Raw genomic sequence first — 16,568 nt, 5'->3', positions numbered from 1 at the left:
CAGTAATTAATGCCGCTGCCCAAAGGGTTGTCACAGATCTGCTGGAAGACCCTTTGTTCTTCCGGGAGGTTCATATCACAATTAGGCAGCAGTGTGGGGACTATTGGTAGATTCAAGAGTCTGGTAAAACTGTTTTATTCAGTGTTTAAGCTTCAAGGAGAAATTCAATTTTAAAAGCTTATCCTTGGAGTATTTTTTACCAAAAATGTATTTAGATTTAGATAAGTATTCCAGCAGAGTAGCCTCTAGTTGCTCCCTAAGCTGCTTGTAGAAAAAGCTACCACACCTTGTGCAGTGAAATAGTATTTTGCTCTGGTCAGTACAGGCACAGTTCTACCCAATTGTTTGCCATGTCTTAAAATCATTACACATCCTTCCCTTGTGGGCTGTACAGCATTTTTTTGGAGGCTGCAACCATTGTTGAAAGAAAGCTTTTCATGTTCAAACAGTTTATTTTTCATCTCTTCTGGCTGTAGTTTCTGCTCCAGACATTCCGGGATGGCATGGCATTTGCAAAATCATGCTCTGAGAGCCACTCGTATTGGGTGAATTTACATTGCAACTCTAATGTGACCTCTGACCTTTATGCAACTTGTGTATTTTTTGCAGCATTTCTCTGTTTTTATTAAAGAGTGAGTTGTGCCATAAAGAACTGGCCCAAGTTGCTATGTGTAAGGGGCCACAGCACATGCACTAGAAAATGTTTTTTTCCCCCCAGTGTCTAGCATCCATAATGCCAGCAAATGTGTAAGATTAAAAAATGGATGGATACTGTGCAAAAAAATTGATTCTTATAACCACTGTTTAATTTATATGTGAAAAGCCCCAATTTTGGTGAATAAGAGATCGGAGAATCGGGAATATACTTTACCCTGGGTCATCTGGCTTGATAAAGTTATGGGGAAAAGCTGGGTTACGGTCAATTTGATGATCGTTAGCCACCAAGAAATATAGCCTTCCCCAGGACAAAATGAACTCCTGTTGCCCTTAATGTAGTATGTGCCCCCCTCCCCCACACACACACACCTACAGCTCCTGTTCTCAAGGCCTAAATTGTAGGAAAACACTCTGCCCCAGTGTGTGTTTGGGTTACTTTTCATTTTAGAACTGGTTGGGTAATCGCCAAAAAGGGTGAAAGACTTGTGATTTGTTGGCCAAAGCCTTCAAAATAATTTAAGGTTGGAAGGCCCGACGTTGAAACACTTTATGTGCAAACCTTGCCATATAAGTACATTGAGTATTTGACATTAATGGTTGTCACTGCTCTTACCTAAGCCACTAGTATGGCTAGCACTGCTGGAAGAACATAAAATATCTTCAACTGCTTCGTGTACCCTTTCACTGTACAGATGCATTCTACGCAGCAAGCTTGCCAGTGTCTCTGCACCCCATATGAATGTTTTTGAGGCAAATCTATCAAATTCAGAGCCGTTGCTCTGTGAGACTGTTGCAAGAATCTGGTGATCTTTTCCCTGGGCCCCGGTGAGCAGGTTGTGCTGTATAGTAAAAGGAAATGATAGAATAGCCTCATTACATATTCAGGTTGAAGTGGATTGAATTTTACATCATTACCGCAGTGCTTCAGTTCCACTGAGATAGTTGGTTGGTTGTGAGTCTCAAGTAAAATGTGTTACACAAAGTTTACCTCGCGAATTGCATGTTTTCTAAGAGGAGTGCATTTAAACTCCTCTTAACATTATTGGCACTCTGCCTTTAGTCCATAATGAGAGAGAAGCAAGATTGATGACCTCTAGATCCATTTTATGCACGGTTTGTCCACCCACATTTTTTAAATGGCCATACATTTATATAGGTGTTTTCACACTTCAGGCATGAAGTGTCTGTCACTCTTTCCATAAGACTCATACTTAGCCTCTACCCCTGAGTTAACGCCAGTCTGTTTACCAATCATTTTTAATAGACTACTGATTGCCCACATTCTTTGAACTGCACATTTCTTGTACTACCGTGGACCAAGGCTTGCAGCACTGTACAAAGCAATAAATAGATTTGGAAACGGGTAGTTACCATTAATGTTATTTTACACCAACAGGTTCCAAGTGGCGTTCAGCTTTTGTTGTATGTGATGGCACTTGCAATCTTCTGTGAGGCGTAGCTCATCACTGGTATCCCAGGGTATTGGGGCAGGAATGCCCCACCCCCCATAGTAGGGCACATGCCACATGCAAAAGGTGTGTCCCTTGCCCGCTTCATTCAGCTGCTTGTGAAACTGGCATCCTGACCTTTTCATTGGCCAAGCTAGCACACAAATCTTGCATGCATGATGACAATGCCTCTCGGTGATGATTCTGAGGCCCAGAACCTGCTCTGCTCCAGACCTGGTGGCCTTTTTATTGCTGCTAGAGCTCTGTAGTTGGTGTGCCAACTGTAGAATTTAGCTGGAGCCCCTAAGTTGTATATTAATTGAACCCTATACCGGAATCTCCATTACTGTGTGTAGTATTCTAATTTACTGTGAAATTAAAAAACTTTGCTTGTTACTAAGATAAACACTGGGCTTACTGTCCATTGTATGACTAAGTTCTGAGTCTGTACCCCCCCCATTGTACCTTCCTGAGAATCCATTGACTGCTCACCTTCGTTATCTTGAGAGTTGTGGGCAGGTAGGGCGTACTTGTTTAGGTTTGCAGGGCTGTAGTAGGATGGGCCCATAACACCAGGGGAAAACTGTGAGAAAGTGGCTCTATATATACTGGACTAAGATAAGGTACAGTGTGTATAGAGTCCACAAACCCCAGAGGTATAACAGAGGTTAAAGTCAGGTGTGACCTTACTCTCAAAAGTAGTAGCTTGATCGAGCAGTAAGGCAGTACCAGAGGACAGTGTAAAGCACTTGTTGTACCCACTCAGTCAGCAAAAGGTTTCACACACTCAAAGACTGAACTCCAGGCCAATTGTTTTTATATCAAAAGATATAGTGGTTTTATTTTTAGAACCAACGGGTATCAAAATATACTTTTCGCGATATGAGTACTCATGTAATTACTTTGCAAAGAGGCAATAAACTTTGTAAACACAATAGGTACAATGGTTGCAGTAGGCAACACAATTCTAAACACAATTTAACATTGAGCTCAATGGGTTTTTCTATATAGATACAGCTGATTACTTTGTAGATTACTCTGGTAGTTCCAGGACTGGTCCTAAATTCAGTCCTGGGATCTTAGCTGAAAACAGTTTAGTAAAAACGTTTTGGTTATTGCAGTGGTTTTTAAGGAATATAAAGCTATTTTAAAAGTTCACACTTGGAAACTTTTCAATGAAAATCTGGCAATGTTATCCAATGGGAGAAAATTCAGATTGCAGTTAAAGTACGATCTCGTTACTTTTGTAATCCATTACTGGGCTCCAAGGGCCAGCACTGGGGTCTCAACATAAAACAGGTAAGTAAGTACGTTTCAGTATTTGGTATGATTTTTAAAGAATATTTCAAGTTTTCAAAAGTAGACACTTGAAAGAAATTTCACAGAAAAGCACACAATGGATTCCTATGGAGAAAATTCAAGTTATTATTAAACCAGACTAGGATTACTTTTGCGGTTGAGTACTGGGCTACAAGATGCAGTACTAACTTCTCTCCTGATCACAGGTGAGTACTTCGGAATTTAGTTGATTTTATGGGAATATTTTAAGTTTTCAAAACTTCACACTTCGAAGATTTTTCGAGTCAAACCAGTCAATGTTATCCAATGGCAGGTAAATGAGTTACTGATTTCCAGGTGAGTACTCGACTGGGGAAGTTAGGGTCCTGGGCATAGACTCAGGGGTACCCCAGGGTCAGGTAGGTTACAGTTGGTTCACCCTCAGCGGCACAGGGGCAGCCGGGTGCAGAGGTAGTTAGGCCCAATGTTATCCAATGAGGAGCAGGGGGCCTCCGGTTGGTGGCTACTGGCTAGCAGGCCACACTGCTGGCTGTGGGAGCTGGGCTCCTGGTCACTTGCTCAGGGCAAATGGGGATAGGACAAAGGTTGCACTGCCAGGGGCACTAGGGCGGCTGGGTGAAGGGTGCTTTTGAGCCGTCAGGCGCTCAATGTTATTCAATGACGATCTTGAACAGGGAACAAAGGCTGCAGGCTCGGGGACGGAGGATCCTCAGGTGCGACCAACACTTCGAGGGGTAAGTTGGGATCTTGGAGGATAGGTAGGCACCCAGGAGTTGGGCACAGGGGGCCGTGGGGCGCCGGGTGCAGGGTTGTCTTTTGAGGTCTGAGGGGTCCTTTGTCCTGAGGCTGCAGGCGTCGTCGGGGTCATCGAGGAGGGTCCTTGGGCACTGGATTCCAAGTCAGAATCGTCGGGGGGACGTCCTCAGGGTCTTGATTCACTCCGGCACAGGCCAGGCTTGGCGGGTGGAGAGTGTGCAGGTCTTGAGCTTCCTGGGGTGGTTGTTGAAGCAAAGCCTCTGCTTATGGGAGTCCCAGTCTTTAAAAGGATCAAGGCAGGCAGGTTCTCTGGGTGTCCCAAGGTTGCTGTCCGCAGGAGTCACCGGGATTAAGCAGGAGCTGGTTCCAGGATCGACAGGCCAGTAGGGCTGGGGCCAAGTCAGTGGGCGTCGTCCTGTTGTTAGCAGCTACATGACGGGTCGTCTTCTTCTTGATCTTCTTTCTTCTTTTCTTATCGGGATCTGAGGAAGGAAGGTTCAGGGTGCCTCTAAATACTGAATTTAGGGGTGTTACAGGTAGGGGGGCAGGAGCCTAGCTGTGATTGGGCAGGCTCCCCATCTTCAAGATGGCCGGTGCCCAGGGTCGTGCTTCACCTCGCCTCTCCCACCGGAGGGGTGGGGTTGGCATAGGCTGGCACACCCCCCTTCCTGCCGTAGGGTTTCCTGCCAGTCTTCCCTCCAAAGTGGGGGTTGGAACTGGTGGGGGCCAGTTGCTGAGTACAGCAAATGGTCTGGAGAAGCTTACAGAGGCGGCATGCCTTTGAAGCTTCCCCCTGCCCATCCTGGGGGAGGAGACCTAGCACCTTGCCCAGGATGTGCATTGTTGCAGGCCCAGGAGAGCGGGGGGCTCTCCACCCAGGGGTCCAGCCACATGTCTGCTGTGTGGCAGCCTCTGCAGCCACTCAGACCAGACGAGGATTGTAAGTTAGATGTAAGATGCCCTCTGGTGCATTTTACATTAAATCCCACTCTGGCATCAGTGCAGGTTTAATGTGCTGAGAAGTTTGGTACCTTTATTGTAGCCATTATGGTGCTGTGGAGTTCGTAATGGCAACCTCCCATCACCATATACTCTTAATGGCATCACTGCACTTATAGTGCCCATGAATGGCTCTGGGTACTGTAGGGGCACAGGGCTCATGCACCTGTGCCCACACCACTGGCATAGGGCACTCAGCTAGAGGGGTGACTGAAGTATGCCAGGGCAGTGGGTTCTGTGGGCATGGCACACAGGGCGGTGTGCCATGTCGACTCTCTGTTTAGTTCTGTACTTAGACAAAGGCAGTGTGTGAGTATCAGGGTACAGAGCCCCTAAGGGTGGCACAATAAGTGCTGGAGCCCTTATGGGTCTTTCCTGGTCACCAGGCCCTGGGCACCTAGGGTACCATTTACTAAGGGCTGATACATGGCCAGAGATGCCAATTGGGTTTTGTTTCAATACAGTTTTAGGGAAGGGACACAGGCCCTGGTTACCTGGTTGTCAGGAGCCCAGGGCACACTCAGTCATAGCACATCAGCAGTTCAGCAAAAAGTGTGGCACACCATGCAAGAAAGGCACTTTCTCACAGAAACTACCCCAACCAACATGGTTGTGACCCTGTAGACCCCATTTGTCATGTGGCTTCACCCCAAAGAACTCTGGCCAAAGGAGAAAGATTCCATTGTGTTGATGTTTGGCAGAACAGAGCACTGAGGGATTGTTTAGGGCTAAACCCCCAGGTAATTATGTCAAAGTGTGTAGGATTGCACCTGGAAATGTTTTTCCTATTGGTTAGTGTAGGAAAGTATCAATTTTTGACATTGTCACCCTCACTTTGCCTGGTAACTAATGTGATTTGTACTAGAAGTGCACTGGGTTCCTGCTAACCAGGTCTCCAGTGCCAGAGCTCTTTCCTAAAACTGGGCAATTGTTCCCCAATTGGCAAAACCTTTAGCACCCTCTGTAAGTCCCTAGTAAATGGTACCCCTGGTACCTAGGCCCTGAGATACTAAAGAGAGTCCATAAGTGCAACAGCACGAATTGTCCCTCCCTAAGGGACACCTCACCAAGCACATGCAAAGCTGCCATTGTAGGCTGTGTGTGTTGGTGCAGACAAAAGTGAAAACACAACATGTCACACATTGCATGTAATATTTGTGGGACATCCCTACAGCAAGCCTGACAACCATAAAGCAGTGTGCTGAATATTACATGTGAGGCGTACCTGCATTAGTGGATATCCCCCTGTGCTGGGCAGTCCTATTGCTGCCTGTACAAGAGACCAGGGAAGCCATTTTAAAACATGTGCTGGACACTGGTAAAATCGAGTTCCCCAGCTACATGATGACTTCACTGAAGATAGGGATGCTTGGTATCTAACGTCTCGTATTGATAAACCACACTGATTCCAGTGATGGATTTACCAATACATGCACCCAGAAGGCACCTTAGAGGTGCCCCCTGAATACCTACCAGCCTCTGGTGTGCTCCTTAGCTGCTTTCTGCCAGTCTGCCACGTAAGACACTGTTCTGACCTCCTTAGATGAGAGACTTTTTAGGTCTCGCCTAGACGAAAGCAAAAGCGAAGCTTTTGCTGTCTAGGGCGAGACAACTTATGTAATCACTTTTGGGGGAATGTGGACAGCAGACTGTCACGAGCTTCTCCTGCCGGAGATTGTACCTCGTGAGCGCGCACGTATTCCCATGCGCAAAGAAAGCCTCACTCACGCATGCGCACATACACACACTGCATACACACACGCACCCCCCCTTAAACAGACACACGCGCACACAGTTAGACAGACGCATGCACAGACACACTCAAACAGACACACGCGCGTACACCCCACCCCCACTCACCCCTCCTCTCCCTCAACACACTCACCTGTTCTGGCGGTGCTCGGCGGCGGTTCTGCCTCTCAGGCGGCGGTAGCGCTTTGCGGGGCTCTCTCACCACATGAGAGCCCCGCCTTCCCCATGCGCCCGGCCGCTCTTCCCCCGGTCCCCCATCTCGGGACCGGGACTGAATCAGAGCCTTCGTGGCTCTCTCTCTCTCTCCGCGATGGGGCGGGACTTCCGGTTGGGGCCGCGATGGGATTGGCCGGCTGCCCAACCGCTTCCGGGTCGTCGCAGGCAGCGCGGCGGCCCGGCGGGGACTTTAACAAACTCCTGGGCTGCGGTGGTGAATTAAAGGCACACGAGGGGCGGGCTCCCTCCCTAATTTAAATATGCAGCGAGCGGGCGAAACCTGGAGTGCGGAGAGTACGGAGAGTTTGTGTTTGGCGTTGGGTATGTGAGGAGCAATTTAGGGGAGGAGGGAGGTGGATGGTTAGTTGTTACAATGGTTAGATAGTTTGGATGGCTAGATGGCAGGGTTTTTATTACGTGATTTGCGCCCATCTCATGAGAGTAGCCTTTTCCACACACAGAGATAGCTCGTGTGTTTGCACAGGAGCAGTCTCGCCGAGTGCATCTAGGTGGATACAAAAGACAGAGGAGGCGTTCAGCGGCAGCGCACAGCCCATGGCAGACATGTGTGAGGCCACCACTCTGCCTCTAGGTTTGGTTAAAAATGGCATTGATTTGTTGGTGATTATCAGACTGTGTGAGTTTACAGGGCTCCAGTAGGCAGTGATAATCCACTTTTATCTTACTGCGCATTCCTGTGAGCTGTCGCCACCGCCTCCCCAGCTGCCATTCCAACCCACCAACACCCCTTAAACATCATTCTTTCCTACTTCCTGACACGGGTTTCGACGCCTCAAGTGCGCACTCTCTTCCGGTCCACTTATCTTGCAGTCTTAGTACAGAAGAGGTTCATGGCACTTGTCACACGCCATGTCCAAACTGCACCCATCACAGCATGTTCTGATGCCCCCACCACCACCCCCTAGTAAAGTTTTGTATTATTTTATGAACTGCACTTGGAACTTACATTTACTTTTATCCCCGTGACAAAAAAACTTTTATAACTTTTAAGTTCACCATGTCAAGCAGTGACGTTTCCATCACGAAGGACGTGTCTCAGGAACACCTTCTTATCACGTAGAGCATGTCTTGTTTGGTGATTGATGGCTGCCCCTCAGCTTGACATTGGCAGTAGGTTTTTTTTCCTCTACGAGTAGTATTGTATTTGTTTAAAATTTGCATGTGGGTGTGGATCAGGTGTGTTATTTTTATAATTAGTACCTTTAATGCACAACTTTGAGGTTAAAGTATTCAGTATAATATGGGTGATGGTGTACACATGCAGCTAAAGAAAACTACAGTGTACACACCTCAGCTGCTTACCTATGAATTACACAAGGACACCACAACGCAAGAACCATTCCTCAGCCGTATTTATGGAGGCACTATTTTCTCCAATTGGTTTGTCCTCCCAGGACCGACTCACTCCTCTTCTTCTCTTTTTTTTTTTTTTTTTTTAAAGCACACATTTGCAATTAAATAGGTCTCACATTTGCAAGAGTTTAAGCTATCAGCATTGTAAATGACATGGTCTTTTATATCTGTTTTAAAAACAACACATAAATAAAAGGCATTGTCATTTACAATGCCAATAGCTCAAACTCTAATAAATGCGAGACCTATTGCATTGAAAATGCTTGTTCTTTCAGGAAACCCAGAACAAAAACCTGTCCAGGAAGAGGGTGTTGCACCCCCTAAAACAGGATTACCTGCTGATTAGCCTCACTAGGCTAGCAAGCTTCAAAGAGCTGCTGCCTTTGAGATCCAAGCCTTGGTTCTCTCACAGGAGAGGAAGCCGACCCCCTTTGTCCAGAGTCCCCTACTCGCCTAGAGATGCAGCAAAATTAGCTAATCAGGTAGGCGTGCCCCCCTCAGGCTAGTATCACCCCTAAGGTGGGTTAAACTGAGGTGGACACGATTTTTCTGAAGTCCCCATCTTTGTGATGGCATACTTGGGAATTTTGGGACAGGGTTATGCCCATTTCCAACAGGCAGTGCGCATATAGGGGGCTTAGTGACCCCAAGGGTCAGTAGCCCATTGGCTACTACTCTACACTCCCCTAATGCCCCAAAATTTAGTATTTAGGGGAGTCCTTGGCACCAGACGAGCAGATCCGGACGACCTGAAGCAACAAGACTGACAAGAGGAGTCGCACAACAAGAACAGACCACCCAGCAACTGACTTGGCACCAACCCTGTCAGCCTGCCTGCTGACTTCACTTAGTGCACCAAAGTCAACTTGCCCTGCAGCTGCTCAGTTCCCAAAACCTGGGAGATCTGCTAGCCCTTCGCACAGGAACCAGGACCTCCCAAGGGACAGCAGAACTGTCCCCTGCATCCTGCAGACAGCAAAAGGACCAAGAGGACTCCCGCCCTTACAAAACACAACGCCGCCAAGCACCACCGCACAGCAGCCCGTGTCGAAGTGGGCCAAGTGTCTGCGCGGTCCCCAAGCCCTCAAGATACTGAGTGTGGAGTGGCTACTCGTGAACTCCCCGACGTCACCTGCATCCTCTGTTGGCAGGCCCCCTAAACGGAGGTGGGGGCTTCTGCAAGATTGAGTATGAACTCACCAAGTGGTTCCCTAAATGTCCTGGTCCCTTGGCTTGTGTAAGTGTACTCTCTCGACCTCAAGATTGCAAAAAAGGACACGTGCAAACATTTTTTAACTTTTTCATTTCAGAACCAGAGGCTACCATCTGCAGCCTTCTCATTGCCTGTCGGATTCAGCTGGCTTGCTTGCCCTACTGAAAGCAGCTCAACTTCTAGAAACATATTCTCATTCCCAACATGGAGGATTTCTTCGGGATCAATGCCCAGCAACACCCTGCTGTTGTCACTCCCTCTGTTGGACCCATACGGCTCCCCGCCCCTCCACCAAGAAGTTCTACCTTCACTTTTGAGTTTTGACCACTCTAGCATAACCAGATATCCAAGTTTGGCTGTTTGCTCTTTTTGGTGCTAGGAAACTCTGAAATCATATCTCCAATTTCCCTTATCCAATTTTTGTCTTTTTAAAGTCTATTTGTTCAGTAAAATGTATTCTATTTTTATAAATTAGAGTGGTATTTTCATTGTGTTTTCAAATTATTCATTGTTTTGGTACTGATAAATGCTTTTCACTTGTTTCCTTTGAGTGAAGCTTGGCTGCTCTCTGCCACAGCTACCCAGGACTGAGCTGAGGTTTAAATTAAAGTAACCTAACTGTACCTGATACAGAATAGTAAGATTATTACTTTATGATGTCTCTCTTTTTTTTACAAAGAAACTTGTTTTTTTGAGAAAACCGCATTAAGCAATTTTGCTTTTTAGGTTTTTATGAAGTAGGTTTAGCTTTTTAGGTTTTTATGAAGTAGGTTTATCCATAGGCATAGCCCCGCAGGGAAGCAGTTATTGTTTTAATCTCCGTTTTCTTGTTCTTGGTACAAGCTCAACTAATATTTTTGCTTTGGTCAACTTGTGTTGTTTGAGTTATTTAAAAGAATGAACCAAATATCTGTCATTTTGCTATTGTTTTCAGACTGGGCATGAATCCATTCCAGAAGAATCCTAAGCATGCTTCTGTGCTGGCCGAAAGGTGTGGTATTATGCTTCTATTTCATCTGTATATATACATGAACATTATTACATTGGGTAGCTAAAGCAGACTACTGACTTGAGTGTTATTGAACGATGAGCAACCTGTGTAACTAGAGTTTCATGGTAAATGTGCTACATAATTATTAGAGAGATATTGAAACAAAGAGATCAACGTGATTTGTTAATGGAGCCTTTCCAGTACTTCTCCTGTCCCCAAGCACTTGGAATTCAGAATAATGGTGCTGTCCTGCTGTCCATGTGGCTGTTTCCTGTGATCCAGGGATCTCTCTCTCCTTTACAATTTCCTATGTGCTACTCATTTAAATAAATTGGGCACTGTTAAGGGTTTACAACTTCATTTGTAACCTCTGTATACTTTTAGGTGGTCATCACAAGGTATCATGACTAAAGCCAAGTCTAAAGTGCACGGTCAGTGGATCTGCTGGAAAAGACGGGAACCTCAGATTGGTTGTGACTCATTGTATAAATGTCTGAGTAAATACAGTGTAAGGGCGCAGGCTTAGACACCAGGCTGAGTATGCTTGCCTTGGACAAGGTGTAACTGGAGATGCTCGCTCCCTTCTAATAGGCTGGACACACATAGTGCTAATTTGGAGATGCACCTTTAAAAAATTCTGAGGCAGCAAGCATGCTCATCATGTAGTGTAGAGTCTTAGTTTTTCTGGTTCTCTTGAGAAGACTCCACTAACATTACAGCATTTATTTTTAAGACTGATATTGGCTTAAAACTGTAATTTCTTTGTGGTTATTTTTGTTTTGCTCAGTAATTTATGATGCCTTTTTCATTTTTTTGAAGTGTCTTGACTTTTTTCCCTTTTTTTTTTAATCCTGAAGCTTTTCTCTTAAATTCTGTTTCTAGCTTCACCATGTGGGTTCTCTTTCATGAATGCCCTTTGTGTGAAGTAAAGAAGTCCTGGGAGGACAAACCGGATGTGTGTGTGTGGGCTAGGCAGGGTAAGATCACCTTGGAGTGAAACACAGAGAAGTAGGCCGTTCAGTCCCCAAGCTGCAGGATCTACACAGAGCATGTGCATTCTGACCCTTATGTCAATATGGAGATCTTATTTTTTTCTGTCTAGGGTCATGGACTCTGGGAAGTAGTGTGTGGAGGACTTCTATTAGAAAATGCAGAATTCCTGCTGCTTGTCAGTTCAGCCCCTACTGTCTGGTCTGCAGACATTGGAAGATCTTTTCTGACACCATTTTCTACTTTATCTTGTAGCGGGATCACATACGAGAAGCCACTTCCCCCAATCCAGGTGGCCTCTCTCCGTGCTGAGCGGATTGCCAAGGAGAAGAAGGTGGGTTTTCCTCCTTGGTCTCACAAACAGGCCTTGTGTTTGGTGAAGCTTTTGTTTAGATTCAAGTTGGACATGTTTTGTTGAAGCTTTACTACATTTATCCACCCCCTTATGGTCATATGGGGGACATTTAATGTGAAACCCTGCCTGAGTTCCCTACTTGAAACTTGCCAGGATCAGGGGACTGCAGCATCTTTCATGTTTGCCGTCTGAGACAGACGTGATTACTTGTTATTTTTATAAAGTTGGACCTTTCTAGGGCACAATGTACTTTGTTTTTGGTCCTTGTCCATGGGACCATTTTTACTTCATTTTTCTTTTCTTATGTTTCTTGTCAGTAAATTTCTTTTTTCTGGAATTGTATCTTCTTTGCTGCTGTCATTACTGATCAGTACATAGAACAGAAATGTTAACCCCTTAAGTGCTGCGCACGACCAATGGTCGTCAGCAGCGCTACCTCCCCAGTGCTGCGCACGACCATTGAACGTCCATTCAGCACTAGTTCTAATGGACAGCGCAGCACTGGGAAGGAATGTGTAATAGCAGCTATGGAGTTAAAGGGCAATTAAAGTTGAGGTGCTTCTTGTGAAAAGCTTTCTGAATTTGGGATTAGTGTAAGATGTGACTCTGTGCCATACTGTCACTGTAAAAAAAACAAAAAACTGTATAACTGACCAGAATAGCAAAATGGGGTCAGATGGCTGCTTTAATCTGATGAGAAAAGACAAACTGATTCAAGGAGGTAATAACCTCTGATGCTAGTGCTAACCCAAGCCATTGCTGGATGGAAGGCCAACCAGAGTTTGTACCAAGAGAAGAATCTTAGATCCCAAAGCATAAAACCTCTTGAGTGCATAGATCATATTGAATATTGAGAGATGTGTTGGCGATAATAAATATCCTGATACAAAATAATTTGTAATCATCTCCTCAAGTGCTTTGGGATTTGTCACTTTCTGCCAACTAATTTTAGATGCCAGCCATTGCCTCTATGACTTGCCACCACAGACCGTGCACATGCTTTTTTAGGAATGAGGTGGGGTGGGGCGTTATGAACAATCCTTGTTACCCAACTTGGGCTGATGCCTCCAACTCCATAGCTCTCCGCACAGAACAAATTGATATTCATTCCTTCCCTTGGGAATATTTGGTCATTCAGACCCAGCAAGAAATATTCATCAATCCTCATTCATGAGGAAAACAGAGACCTCTCTTGGAAGGTTTAAATGGTGTGTTCTGGCACCATTATGATCAGGCTGGTTTAGTTGGTATTTTTGTCTCCCCACCCCGCCCTCTCCCCCTTCCCCTGGGTGTAAAATGGAATGGATTTGTCTTTCATGTATTTGTGCCGCTCATCTGGTCATCTGTTTTGGATGCCTTATTCCCCTTAATGTATAAATTCCCCACTTAATCAGCAGTGCATGAAAATCATGTTTGGATCAAAGGGCAGGAAAGTAGTCCTTTTACTGGAACAGCCTGGGAGTATGATGTAGATCTGGGCCACAGCACTCTGCACCCGGCCACCCTAGTGCAGCTGAGGGTGCTTTGAGAGTGCATCCTCGAACCTGGGGAAACCCTGGTTCTAACCCCAGCAACCCAACTCCCACAAACAAGTACTTGCCTGTAAACCGATAACTTCATTTCCTCCCAAAGGATCACATTGACTGCTTTTCTTTTAAAATTCCTTTGTGTGACGTTGGTTGGTATGAAACCTTGAAAAATTGCATATGTGTACAAACTGAATTACTTACCTCTTGTCTAGGAAATGTCTCAGTGTGATATCTAGACATATCACACTGATTAGCAAAAGTAACTTAAAAAGTAATCCAATAAGTAACGTGCACAGTAATCTATAAAGTAACTGAGAAGTAATTTTGAACAGTTGACTTACCTGTGAATCAACCAACGGCATTTGAACCTGCATCCATCTGTAATTCACTGCATAATGCTTGCAAAGTATTATTTCACTTACCTGCTCCAGGCCTGGCTTGGGTCTAGAAATAAAATAACTAAATAATATTTATATACAAACAAATTGGTCGAAGTTCAGTCTTTGAGTGTGTGATATAATTTCTTGCCAAAGCTTGTACAATAAATGCTTAACACTACCCTCTGATAAAACCTTACTGCTCGCCCACACTACCACAAATAGAGAGTAAAGTATTATCTACTTTTACCTCTGCCGACCTTTAGGGTTCCACTGGTCTCTGTGCACACTACGCCTTACTTTGATATAGTATATACAGAGCCAGCTTCCTACAATTGACATCTGCGAAAAATGGTAGGAAAGCTTTTCATTTGTCTCTTTTTCTCCAAAGGCTCTGGCTGAGCAGACAAGGGCTCAGCAACAGACTGGTACTCCCCCACAGCCTCAGCAAAATGGGCAGCCACAACAAACTCCCCAGGCAACGGTCCAGCAAGCTCAGGTCCAGCCACAGCCTCAGGTTCAACCACAGGTGGTCCAACAGCCGCAAGCGAAGGTCCCGACAGCAGTGACTACCGTGGCAAGTACAGCACTTCTGGTGAGTAGATGTTCATGAAAGATGGAAATGCAACTAAAGATGGAAAGTGACAGCATGTGATCAGAGCAGCTCCGGACTGTCGGGAAGCTATGGGGACACTGAGTAGATACAGTCAAGAAGCACTAAATTAGACAGTGTACAAATGGATTGTGTTGGTAGAACCAGAATACTCCATTTATGTCCTGATACAATCTGCACCTGTTGGGTTCATTTTATGACACTGTGTGATTCTACGATTTGTGTGACCACAAGTTCACACCTTTGGTCTCAGCGTTCAAAGCTCATCTTTGTGAGAGATAAAATGAGCTTATTTTTACGAATAATCTTTTAATTGGGAAATTTATGCTTTTTCAACCCTAAGCCACCCTCAAATATGCTTACAGTGGTCCATGTGCAGATCTAATTAGATGTTTAGAAAACAAATCCGTTCTGAAGACCTAACATTTGACGCTAACAATTTCTTCAGCATGAAATCTTTATCAGAATCTCACCCTTGGAATATAAACTCTCCTTCTTAAAGGACCATCTGTCCTCCTTAGCAAAGGAGTATTTTAAACCAGCAAATGGGATTTTTTGTTAAATACCAATATGTTCTACTATTTGTTCATGGTACTGTTTGTAGTGGGAAGCCACATGAAGGGTAGTTGCCATTATTTCTTTGTGGTTCACTTAATTAAACCGTGTTCAGTCTGAATAGAATGGTGGTATATAACCAATCGCAGTCATAGGCTGCTGTGGCTGAGGTACAGCTTGTCTTAGTTTCTGGCAGTGATTCACACAGGTGTAACTTGATTGGCTAAGAGGTAATCGAAATGCTGCATTTTTATATTTCACAGCTTTCTGATTTACAGTTACCTGTAGCAGAAGTAGGTAGTTATTGTAGGAGAGTAGGGTCTGCTTCCTATGGTTACTCCCACTTTTTGCTGTGATTCTCTGGTTTTTCGACTTTAGTATGGCTGTGGTCCTGCTAATCAGGCCCACAGCCTAGCTGTTCTCTCTCTAAATTAATACCATGTACTTTAGGTACATCCCAGATTGGTTACTGGGTCACCCTTGTGAGCCCCTGTATAGTGTACCATAGGTACCCAGGGCATAGGTGAACCCTAGGCCTACCAGGGGCTGCAGCATGTATTGTGGCACCCCTGGTTTGCCTTCCAAACTGACACCACAGGTCTGTTCTTACCGCCTGGGTAAGGTGGTGTAATCACCCCTTACTTAGATATAGTATACCTATATCTACCTTATATATAGACACAGTAACCTATAAGTCACTCCTATGGCAGGCCTTGACAATCCTGGAGGCAGAGTGCTTGGTTTTATGTGCGAGGGTACCCTAGCATGAGCTCAGCCCCTCTGCAGCTTTCAGAACCATCTCCTTATCGCTGTTCTATGATATAGCCATACCATATACTCTTAAGTGCATTATAATCCTCGCGGTTAATGCTAACTTTGGTTTGGCTTTATCAAAACATGTCGTGTAAGGTGTCAAACACTTTGGAATACTACCCCCTGCCAGTTCTGGCCACGGCGGTAGCATCCCCCCCTTCTAGAGGAAGAAGACATGTAGTTACTGGTAAACCCGGTTAAAGTTTAACAGAGCCCCAGAATCACAAAATGGAGGCTGCTGCCACAGACACAAGTCTTCCCTCCAGCTGCTGGACGAAACCCCGGCAGGGGAGGCCTGGACAATAGGTTTCCTGTCCAGAGAGGTGCTGGCACCTCCCCAGACAGGCTTTCGTGTATTGGGGCAGGGAGGGCTGCATTTAGTGAATGCTTTCCAGACACTGCCTGGGGCACACAAGGTGCTCCATGCATTTCCCAGTTCAAACCGGTCGCTGGGGCGCTCAGTCCCAGCTCTGGCGTGAAACTGAGCAAAGTGTAAGAGGTGTACCCACCCCCTCTCCGGGTCCACCCATAGGAGGGACCTTAGAGTTAGTGCAACCCCTGAACTTACTATAAGTATAGAACCCCAGTCCCTAGGACTTTAGATTACCCTGGACAAAACTCTGCAACATAT

At 45.5% G+C, this 16,568-nt stretch overlaps 1 protein-coding gene across 2 annotated transcripts in view; it reads left to right on the top strand.

Moving 5' to 3' along the window:
- The window catches only part of EP400 (E1A binding protein p400), a 657,563-nt gene that overhangs the window by 488,712 nt on the left and 152,283 nt on the right, over positions 1-16,568 (top strand). For both annotated transcript variants that reach the window (XM_086942653.1, XM_086942654.1), the window contains 3 exons: positions 10,649-10,705; positions 11,951-12,029; positions 14,348-14,551. In XM_086942653.1, the coding sequence (XP_086798779.1) occupies positions 10,649-10,705; positions 11,951-12,029; positions 14,348-14,551 (340 nt within the window). The remainder of the gene's footprint in view (positions 1-10,648; positions 10,706-11,950; positions 12,030-14,347; positions 14,552-16,568) is intronic.

Source organism: Lissotriton vulgaris, chromosome 11 (assembly GCF_964263255.1).
Source record: "Lissotriton vulgaris chromosome 11, aLisVul1.2, whole genome shotgun sequence".
NCBI lineage: Eukaryota > Metazoa > Chordata > Amphibia > Caudata > Salamandridae > Lissotriton > Lissotriton vulgaris.
Note: the sequence above shows the minus strand (reverse complement) of the source record. Positions and strands in the feature narration are given on the sequence as shown.